The sequence below is a fragment of the Delphinapterus leucas genome, chromosome 17, assembly GCF_059928025.1.
Source record: "Delphinapterus leucas isolate spDelLeu-1000000601 "Yukka" chromosome 17, BTC_Dleu_Yukka2, whole genome shotgun sequence".
Classification (NCBI taxonomy): domain Eukaryota; kingdom Metazoa; phylum Chordata; class Mammalia; order Artiodactyla; family Monodontidae; genus Delphinapterus; species Delphinapterus leucas.
The window spans coordinates 47,217,648-47,229,333 of record NC_143145.1 but is presented as its reverse complement, the minus strand read 5'-3'; the positions used below and the strand labels follow the sequence as shown (position 1 = coordinate 47,229,333).

The 11,686-nt window shown below is 34.5% G+C and overlaps 1 protein-coding gene across 1 annotated transcript in view; it reads right to left on the bottom strand.

Annotated features, from left to right (window-relative positions):
• Nucleotides 1–11,686, bottom strand: part of CALB1 (calbindin 1) — a 21,564-nt gene extending 9,878 nt beyond the window's left edge. The window contains exons 1-3 of the mRNA XM_022584827.3: nt 11,165–11,686; nt 10,595–10,671; nt 6,668–6,742 (exon numbers count right to left, since the gene is read on the bottom strand). Coding sequence (XP_022440535.1) covers nt 6,668–6,742; nt 10,595–10,671; nt 11,165–11,243 — 231 coding nt within the window. The 5' untranslated portion in view covers nt 11,244–11,686. The remainder of the gene's footprint in view (nt 1–6,667; nt 6,743–10,594; nt 10,672–11,164) is intronic.

Genomic DNA, 11,686 nt, shown 5'->3' with positions numbered 1-11,686 from the left:
TTGTCAGATACCACTTTGTAAGTTTTTGGTGGACCTCCCCATAGACTATCCATTTCAGGAGGGCAAAGTCTATTCTTTGTCTGCATCCTCTGAATACTCAGTGTGGTGCTCAATGTTAGGTGCCTGACATAAAAGTTTGGAATTGGTTGATAATTTTACTTCATTAAAAATACCTACTTAATATGATTTGTAGTGAGCATTTTTTTCCATCTTCATTGCAATTTTCTATATTGCTTGGATTTTCCTAATTATTGTGTGTTGTTTTGAACAAAAATAATAATTTTTCTTAAAAAATTCTATTTACCAAAATCCACCAAATATATAAAAACAGAAAAAATAAAAGAATGAGCTAGTAAGCAATGACCACATGTAAAATTAGGGAAATTTTAACCATCTTTGTTTCAAAAATTAAACTTCATATAACTTTCATAAAGCTCAGAGGTCTCTAGAATGTCAAATATAGAGATGGTTAAATTGCTCTTCATGTAGTATAAATATATATCTCTTTGCCCATGCCATTTTGGTTCTAGTTGGTTTAACTATAAGAAAATACATATTATATCTACATGCAAAATAGTCAATCTTTTAATTGAATTGAACTGTTAATGTTAAACTGAATACAGTGCTGTCCTATTTTACAGACATTAGAAATGAGTTTTAAACACATAAAACATTGTAATAAGACAACTAGTCACTAAGAAAGAAGCAGTGAATATGTGTGGAGAGGATGTGGCTATTAGTGAACATTAAGAAATCATCTTTTGTGTGTTTTTTGTTTTGTTTTTGCTTTTTGGTGGGTTTTTTTTTGGCCACACCATGTGGTTTGTGGGATCTTAGTTCCCAGACCAGGGATTGAATCTGGGTCCTTGTCAGTGAAAGTGCCTAATCCTAACCACTGGATGGCTAGGGAATTCCCCAAATCATCTTTTTCAAGGTGTGTTTCACAATGCATATGAATTAATATTCAAGTTTCAGAGCTGGTGCAGTAACTTTCCAGCTGTTGACTCTAAGGCCATATTGACAAAGTACCTGAGGTCTTTTATAGAAGCTGTTAAGTAGGGCTGCTTTTGTCTCTGTTTTGCTAAGTCACTGTTGTCCATAGTAGTATCCAGTACTACCTGTTCCAAGATTATTGGTGATTTCTTAGTTCTTGGGCTACCTACCTGCTTTTTTATAAACTCTCAAAACTTTATTATGGGTTGGAGAAGAGAGTGGAGAAAAGCAAGGGAATAAGTGGCAGGCAGATAACTGTGGCTGCCACAGGAGAATCTCTCAAAGCTTCATTTATGAAGCTTGTCGCTTGTTGCTTGTCACTGAGAGTGGGGAAGCAAAAATTTCTACTTGCCTGTCTTCCCTATCACTCTATATACATTTTGAGGAAAGGGTCTGTGTCTTAATTACTGTTTCTTTGCCTGGCACCTGCAAAAATTTCAGTAAATATTTTACTCAACCAATGAATGAAGGCAATTGACTAGGGTCAGCATAGGCTTCCAATAAATGGAAATAAAGCTCCTCTGGAGATAATTCAAATAACTTATTACTGAGTTGTGGATAGGGGTTGGGGTGGTCACTGTGATATGACATCCAGAGCTCTCTTTAGGTGCTAGGAGTGTTGCTATGGTCTCAACTGCCAGGTCTCTTTGGGAGATTACCTGGGCTGAAGAGAGCTATGTTCCCCAAGGAAGCTGAATTCTATGACTGATACATATGGGGATATAAAACCTAGCCCTCTCATGAAAACTTGGGACATCTCTGAAGGGTCATCCCAGTTCAGAGCTCACTGTACGGTCAACTGAAGTTGAGACTATATCACAGCCCAAAGTCTCCCTCTGCCCAGCCCTGTTCTTTTCATTTACCTTCCACAGGTATTAATCCCAAGAGCACTTCCTAATAAACTTCCACATTGCTTTTCTTCAACTCAGATATGCTCCCCAAGGAACTCAACCTGCCCCATGACAGGGATCTTTACCATCTGTCTTCTATTCCTAGGCATAAAATCGAGCCCTTGCCTGTGTTTTGGAGTAGGTTGAAATCCCTTGCTATGGCTCATGTGGCTATGATTCAGAACCTACTAGGCACTGTGCTGGATGCTGGAGATTCGTAGTCACCGATAGTAAGAACTTTACAGGAAGGCAGATAAGTTCAAAAAAAGTTTTTTTCAGACAGTTTCAAAGCAACATGCTAGGTGCTGGGAGAGTACACATGAAGTAACTTTACTAGAAATATAAGTGACTGAGGTATATCTTTTAAAGCACACATGAGGCATAACTTTTGAAGACAATCTTGGTGCATGTTAGCTTCCTTCAACACATATTAGTAAAACATTCACTTTTTTGGTTTGGGAACCAAAGAAATATTTTTCTAGCCAATGAGAAGTGAGTCCAGGAAACCTGGAAATTTGAAAGGCAAATAATCTTTTTGTACAAATTAAAGACTGGTGGAATTTAATAATTTGAATTTGACAAGTTATAAAAATGGGAAAAAGATTGACATTCAGAAAAATGGTATAGATTTTCCAATGAAATATTTTTTATTTTTAATAATAATAGCAAATACATTTATTGAGTTTTTACAGTGTGCCAGAGTTTATCTATTTGTTTGACATGTATTATCACATTTGATGTTGATACTCATATGTCACCCCTGTTCACAGCCAAGGAAACAGAGACTCAGAGAAGATAAACGGCCTGCTATCACATAGCTTATAGTTGCAAGCCACATTTGAAATCAGACAGTCTAACTTTTTTGATTTTGAGACCTTGTCCTTTTACCATCACCCTCCATTAAAATCGTCAGTCAAAAAGTTTTCTTAATAAACTGTTTTTAAAAATCTATCCAGAATGAACTTTTAAATCAGACTTTATTGTCAGTCATTTCCCCAAATTCTGAGGTAGAAAAGTAGTCTGCTATAAAAAAATTACATTTACTATGGTTAAACTCATGTGCTCAAATCCCACTATGGCTGAAAAGAAGGAAAGTCTAGAGAAGTGTCTGCTTCCCTGGGAGGGTTATTATAGTTTTAGGATTAAAATAGCTTGTAGATCTATTTTTCCAGTGGATGCACTGACCTGGACAAAGAGACACAATAGACTGGAGAGGTTGGTAGTTTCCCACATAGTTCCCAAGGGATCAGTTGAAAAGTTTGCAGATTTGGCATCCCGCTAAAGGAAATATCTATACTTAATGTGAGCACCAGAGAAGAAATTTCTATTATCTGTTAAATCATTCAGTCTCTCTCTTTAACTATTTTAATCAGTCTTCTCTGCAATAGAGCTATTAGTCTGAATAAATTTAGAACATTTTGACTGTCACGGTATTTGTTAAATTATCTCAGAATTTCAGTGCTCCTGTTTTGAGTTTGTATCAGCAATCTCTTTATTACCGAACTGTATTTGTGTGAATTTTAAAATCTCTTTGGAGACATAAAATTGAAAAGTTCACAAGAAAGCATATCTGTACATTACCCTTCTTTTTACATATTTTTACATATCTAGGTAGCAAAAGCATGTTGTTGGAAAGTATCAGTCAACTTCATTAGAACAGAAGTTTGAAAATTAACCACTATATTTTCTAATCTTTTGAACGACACATTTCAATTACAGCCAAGTCAATTTGGCCTGTTTCCACTAGGAAAGTAGACTGCCACTTAAATACCATTTGGTTTACTTTGATTAGATTTTGATGAGCCCATGTGTACACCTGCTAAGTGGGCAAAACAAGCAAATCTAACCCCTTTTTCCTTTGAACACCGAAGTGATGGTGTACTTGATGTGAGTTGATGGGAGTAAGTAGACTATTATATATTTTGGAAAACCTGGGTTTTTACATTCCTTCATAGCTGGCTGAGATTTGTGTATTTGTATTTCTTGTTATATATAGTATTTCTTAGCAAGTGATATATAAGTTGGAAAACAGAAAGGATGAAGTTTATTTAATACAGCTTTCTGGTGACACTAGAGAGCACATTACAAATTCAGGCATTCCCCACTCTCCCTTTCTCCATTTTGTACATGTAATCTGTAGCTTTCAATTCCTTTTTTACAATGATTTTTTCAGAACCTCTCCTTTTTCTTGTCCCTCCTGCTTAACCAGGCTAAGTACACAATCAACATGCATATGAACTACAGCAGCAATCTCTTCCCTGTTCTCCCATTCTCTCATTCTCAATTCTCCAAGTACTCACCCTCCCCACTTCCTTCTGTGTCTTGGCTGATAACTCAGATTAATGAAAAGAATTCTGGAATCAGAGTCAGACATAGGCCTGTATAAATGTTCTGTCACTCCCTGCCAGTGGGATCTTGGACACATCATTCAACCTTTCTGGGCTTCAGTTTCTTTATCCTTAAAATGAGAAATCTTGGCTAGTTTTTCCCACAGGTCCCATATGACAAAAAGTTCCCCGTCCTGGAATACTTAAACTTTCTAATTAATTCTTATGTGTCTCACTTGTCTCCCTTTAATCTCTTTCTGCTTCCACTGATCTGAAAGTTCTTCCCAAATTATGTTTCAAGCGGTTTGGTCAAATAACTTCTCTATACTTTGTACATCCCTGTTCAACCAGACTAAATTTAAGCCTTGCCATAAGTAATCAATGAACTGAAGCTTGAAAATATTTTCTTTTAATGCAGAAAATGTATGGATTATTAATTTTTAAAAAAGGCTGAGTAATTTAAAGGAAAATGGCTGAAATTCCATTGAAGTCACAGGTTTCCTCAACTATAAATTAGATGCTCATTTTATATTAGTATTTATTTTATTTTGTTATAATGAGGATCAAGTGAGATCACATATTTGAAAACACTCTATAAATTGTGTAATGTATACAAATAAATGAAAATTCTTTTTCTTACTGTTATTGCTATAACAAGTTCCTCAAGTCTTCATTTCAGTCTTCATTAACTTCTTCATCCACTTCTGTTACCTATTTCTCTCTATCTTTCCTCATACAGAAATCTTTTCTTTCCTATAACAGTTTCTTTTCTCAAACTTCTGGGGAAATTTCTTGCATCAAACCTCTAGGAAAATGTATCTGCTAGTGACTCCTAGTCCCCCATCCAAATTAGACCTCAAATAACGCTTCATAAATGATTATACCATATCATACACAGTAAAATATAGATTCAAAACAGATTCATCCTTCTTATCCTTTTAAAAATGTAGAATCCATGTGAATCAGATCCATGCTTTTTGTGCTACTGTTACAACCCAGTATCACTGAAGAAATTAAAATAAATAGCTGAGCCCACTGGAGTTCTTAAAGGTGAAATACTTTAAATACAAGATGACAGTCTTTCCTCTGCTAGAATTATAAAGTATGCCAAACTCTGAAATAGCCACATCTATAATTTCACTGATTTTAGAATTTCCACTAGTTTTGAATAATTAGATTTATGTCATCTCATTTATGTTCATTTCAAAGTTATTTTCTTATCCTTGATGATTCATATCTTGATTAGTTGGCCTCTATGTCAGTCTATAAGTCCCATTACTATTTTATCTATTTATATAGTAATGAGTTACACATGGGCAAAGGGGAAAGTGTATACTCCAGGGAAATATTTTAATTACAAAGATAATAATAGTACGTTCTTCCTTAACTCTATTTGTGGTAGCTGTTTAAAAATAAGTGTATTTCACATTGACATCACAGGTGTCCTATAAGATCAATTATTTGAAAACCAGGTTAGTTCTCTGAATCAAAGGTAAATTATGACTAAATGTTGTTGACAGCCAGAATACTTCACAATCTAATACATTAAGAACATTATATAAATAACATAATTATGCCTGTATTTGGTATATTTTAAAATATGACCTTATTAATTTTTCTGGACAAAGTTGTTCACTCAACTTCTCTAATGGGTTGCAGAGTTAAAGTAAGTAGCTGAGACACTAGATTTTATAAAAGTAGAAGTAAGGGAAGCAACAGCTGTTTCACAAATCTGAGAATGCTGAAGAATTAATGTATAGTCAAAGTTTTGCCTCCTTGATTCATAGACAAAAAAAAAGTTGTCCTCAATGGGAAAAGTCATTGTCAAAAGATAAGATTTGACACTGAGAGTTTTAACTCTTAAAGACTCAAAAGAAATCTGTACCTATAACACATCATAAAATATTCACTGACTTTAGCTAAGTTCTTATGTTTTTATAAGGCCAACTGCTAATCTAAAATGGAATTTCAGAAACCAGCATGCAGCTTTTTGCCATGATATCATTTAGGGACTGCAAATACTTTATTTTATATTCTAACAGAAAAGTCTACACTGTTAAACAATTAGAACTACCAACGAACCATGTACTTGGTTGGTGTTTTATTGAACTGAATCTGGGTAATGTAATGGGATGAGTACTCATCCAGAAGTTAGGGACTTGAGCCTCTAACTGCACTAGTGCCAGCAAACAGTTAACATAGTCAAAGGCAAATCATTTCACTTCTCCAGGTCTTAGTTTCATAATGTATTAAATTTCAGCTTTGGATTATGCAAATTCTTAGGTTTCTTTAATTTCTGAGCAGTTTTTGATTTTATATTTCTGAACAAAAGATAATATGTTACTTAAGTAAAATAAACCTCTTGTAACAGGTCTTGCCATATCATGTTTGAGTTGAAGACAACTCCAAAAATCTCATTTATTAAAACTATATGAGAACAATGCATAAGTTCCTTACCTCTACAATTCCTATTTTTCCATCATCTTTTTGCCCATACTGATCCACAAAAGTTTTCATCTCAGGTGATAACTCCTAAAATTATAAAAAAGCAGGTAAGAAGTTTTTTTTTTAAAAAAAAATACCCAAACAAACAGTATGCTTGTGATGGTGTAATAACTTGTTGTAAAGAAAAACTGGAATTGGAACCATTCAGAATTAAGCATACAGATTAACTATTTTCATGAAAATTAAGATACAAGTGATATACAGTTTTTACTGGTTTCAAATGACATTATTACTTCTGAATCAATCACTATGATTTATCTTCTATTATTAGTTTTCAGAATATGTTATCCTTTGAGAATGTAGTCAGAATCATTCAGTTCATAACATTTAGTGAATTTAAATATAATGATCACTATGAAAGTACTTTAACATTGCTTGCTTCAGGAAAGTTTATTTTATATTGCTGCACTAATTGCCCTATAACATTTTATTTATTATAACATGTTTTATCCATGGAAGTTAAAAATATGTGTTTTCAGACAAGCAAATAATGTGAATGTTCAAGAGCAGCTCATTTGTAAGCAAAGAATGTTTCCAGCATGGAAGTAGTTGGAAACATTCTTTGCTTACAAATTAAAAATCAGAAAAATATGTGTCAGATTAAAAAAAATAACTTGACCAATTTGCACTTTCATTAGAGACAGACAATACTGATGACCTTATTTTGGTCACTGACTGTATATGCTTAAGATCTTTGACTCCAAGGGTAATTTAGGGAGCAGTTTTCCAGTGTTTCCTTGTTTCCATTTTTTTTTCCAAGATGATGTTCTCTCTCCCATTTAGTTATGTACATAAGACATGTTTAAGAGTGACAAAGTGAATGCTTTCATCTCATTTGACTTATTTTTTTCAATGTATTCTATTGCTTACATAATCTCTTCACATATTGCCAGATTAGAGAGCTCTGAACTGTAAACTAGTAACCTGAACATAGAACTAGTATTCAGGAAGTTGGATTTATACCCTTGGGTCTTCAACATAGCCCATTTAAAATAGCCCTCTTGCATTAACTGAAGCCTATGTAAAATAGGTCAGCCTTTGTGAGTGTCCTATTCTGTGTCCTTGGAAAAGTAAATTAAGGTCTCAGTTTTTATCATAACTAACAAGATAGTGATATTATCTATCACACACATTTGCTCTAGGGATATAATTTGACGGCTATATTGAGGCTGAATATTATTATTGCTAGTGTTACAAAATCCTGCTTTGGTTAAAAGTAAATATCTTTAGTAGAACTGAGGTAACAAATAGTAATTAAGCAATTTAATATAGACTTAAAAATCTCTTCCAATATGGATTAATTTCAACTTGTATTTATTAAAGTTTATTTATTTTATTACAGCAACAATTGTAAGAAAGTGAAAGTGGCAATAGTGTGACTATCAGTTATGTTCTTTACACATACCTTAAAGTAACAAAAAAGTGTAAAGTAAACTTAAAACAGTGTATACCTCTAGTCCAAATTTATGTTTTAAACAGTGTAAAACATAATGATAATAATAATAACAAATTAAAGCTTTATAAAAAAGAAATGCAAACTTAAAAACTATGTTTAGTGAAAAATGGTAGCTCTGAAAGTAGACTGGGTTGTTATATTTCATTAATGTTATATTCACCTATAGTTAATATTATTGAAATTTTTGAAATTTCACATTATTAATATGATAAGCCAAACAGTGTTTCCATTAATACAGTAAAATCTGTTATCCTATGGCTAGAAATGCAAAGAAACTGGGCTTATAAGGTCAACCTTTAAGTTCTAAAGAAAAGAGAAGAAAAAATATAAAAGTAGATTTAGTACAATGGGGTCAGTAGTGAAATATTTGTCTACTACATGAATCTCTCAATCCATATCTTGGTTTAGATTTTAACTATTCAAAGCCTATATTACATAATTCACAAAATATTCAATAATCAAGGTATTAAGCAACTTGATATAATCCTGGACCTGTGCTCAAATTTGGTATAATAATCTAATAATTACAGCTTCCAGTATTCTAAAATTGGAACCTTGGCAGTAGAAAAAAATAATTAAGATCTAAAATCTTTAAAACTCTAACATGAAGTCACTGTTTGCAAAAAGTATAAATATTAAAATGGGAAGAGGAAAAGAAGTATCTGAAAACATGTATAGAGTTTCTAAATATCTGAATTTCTAAATGAAAATAAATATTAAAATTACTTCCAGAACAATTAAAATATAATCATTTAGCTGCTGGAAGCATCTTTCAAGGTTTTAATGAAAAGTTTTATGTCAGGTAAGATTTTCCAACCAGATTTTTAAATATTTATATTTTTAAATGTGGAAGAAAATGTTTTATTAGTCAAAGATACATAGAGCTATAATGGTAGTATTGCATGAATTTATTTACATGGTAATGTATAAGGTGGGGGAAGGGAATGGAGAAAGTATATAAAACATTTTCAATTTTATTTGATCTCATCCTATTATACTTTCAAATTTATGTAATATTAAATCTGGGTAAAACAATTCCCAGAGTGTTATCTGGTTTTAAATCAATTTGATTTAAATCATTGGATTTTAGCAATTGATAGTTTTTTAATGCTTCATAATATATTTTAGTGTTCTGTGGGATTCTTTTGAATATGTTGTACAGAGATGTGTATCACACAATTTTCAATTTAGATAGAACAAAAAGGGAATTATTAGTAAATTGTATGTACAGATATATATAATATATGTGTACTATTATATATATAACTCAATTCTAGACGTGGTGATCTGCTAAAGGATTCACACACAACTATATTTTCCTCTAAAGATATATATATATATATATGTATAGTCTATAATGTAAAACCTCTAACAATAGTCAAAAAGATGAAAGCTTGGTAACATCTCTCTAGCCCAAATCCAACATTGCCTTCTGAAATGCAGTCTTACATAAACCGCAATAGATTAGTAAGATTCTTAACCTATTTCCCTCTATGTAATCATCTCATCTATGTTTTAAAGCTGGGCATATTTTATTTTTATGCTGACAGTATCTCTTCTTAACAGGTTAATTTATGCCTAAAGGAAGTCATTCATAATTAGTAAAAATTGTCATTTGTTTAATTAACTAACGGCTTAAATTACAAATATAGCTTATTTTCAAAACACCACTAATTGCTTCTCATTAGAGTATCACTTTGCCTGTTTAAAATATGTGAAGGTCTTAAAATTACTTTTTACATCTCTAACTTTTGGTTTTCTCCTTCTCAACAGAAAAGAATCCCCTTTTTGCTAAATTCCTTGCTCATTGCTATGTTGCAAAGTTGTACAACTTTCTCCCAGAGAGGAAGGTCAAGACAAGACGTTTTCTCATCACTCCAACCACATCAACATTACAAGAATAATAATTGGCAATAGAATAAGAGATCCATAATCTGCAGATTTGTTTCCTGACCACCAAGGGGAAGAAATGTATTTCTACCCCCTTACAGGCTGTTAAAGAGAAGTTAAAAATTACCTAACTGAACTCAATCGAAGAGGTGGTGATCTGGTAAAAGATCTCACCCACACTTTCCTTTTAAGCACTATTAAAGAAAGTACAAGTATAGAATTTATATTTTAAAAGCTCTGATTTCATATTGTAAGGTTTTTTCCCTTTAAGGAATTTCTCTCTCTCTCTCTCTCTCTCTCTCTCTCTCTCTCTCCCTCTCTCTCCTTTCTCTCCCCCTCTCCCCCTTCCCCTTCTCCCTCTCCCTCTCCCTCTCCCTACACAATTTGGAAAGGCGCCCTTTCTCCCCTTCTCAGTAAATAAATGTTTACATTCCTGGAAACCGTTTGATTTCTCTGGCTCTTTATGAGAATGCTAGAATATCTATTTATTTAAGGGCGAAGGTCCTTTTACTCCTTTGCAAACTTCAACCTACCAATCCAGCCTTCTTCCGCGCTTGCTGGAGCTCCTGAATCAAGTTCTGAAGCTCTTTTCCTTCCAGGTAACCACTTCCTGTAAAGACAAAGAGGCACCCAGGTGTCAGACATCTCATTCTGAGTTTCTTCCCCATTCAATTTCCACAACAGCTATCTTTCTGGCCACCGGAGAGGTTCTCTCTTGCCTCGATATTCATTAACCCGCAAAGGATACAGGCACAGCAGTGCTCCCCTCCCGGCGTCTCAACATTTAGACCCACTAAGGGCAAAGGAGGTTGGTTGGGATGCTGAATGTAGCCGTAGAAACTTTGGGGGGCAGGGTCCCTAAATCCCCCCCCTTTTTATTAGTACCATTCTTGGAGAATAAAAGTTACGGTTTTGGTATAACATAGAAACAATACATAAACTTTAAAGCTAATGGTTGGCCGCCAAATGGAGAGATAAGATTAGGGAGGTGCGGGAAGAAGTAAAGAAAAGAAATGAGGGATAATCAGATCAGGAGCCTCAAGGAAGGGGAAAGGGAGGGAAAGGGCATGGACAAGGTTCTTCAAAAGAGAGAAGATAATCACCGTCAGCGTCGAAATGAAGCCAGATCTCGAAAAACTGTGAGGCTGTGATCACGGATGATTGCAGGTGGGATTCTGCCATTGTATAGCGGAGTGTGTGTCTGCGTGGAATATGCGTGTGTGAGTATGTCAGGGCGAAAGTGGGGTGAGAACCTCAGGGTGTGTGTGTGTGTGTGTGTGTGTGTGTAAAGAAGAAATCCTGGGCTGCTGGAGGAAGAAGAGCAGAGCGCAGGCGCTGCCAGGCGCTGTCCTCGGTGCTGTTAAGCTCCGGCGTTCCTCCGGAGTTCTCTCTCCACAGCCGGCACCCAGTTCTCAGTATTTATCTTGACAGTCGAGCCGGGCCACGCCTCCTCTTGCCTCCCATTCCTCAATCCCGCCTCTTGCTCGCACCAACCTTCTTCCCCTCCCTTCCAGTTTTCTCCTCTCCTCCCAGGAAAGCTAGTTGGAGCAGTAGTTTTGAAGTGTAGAAAGCAGCGGGTGGTGGGAAATCCTTAGCTCAGAGACTGGATGCTGAAAACAGACTAA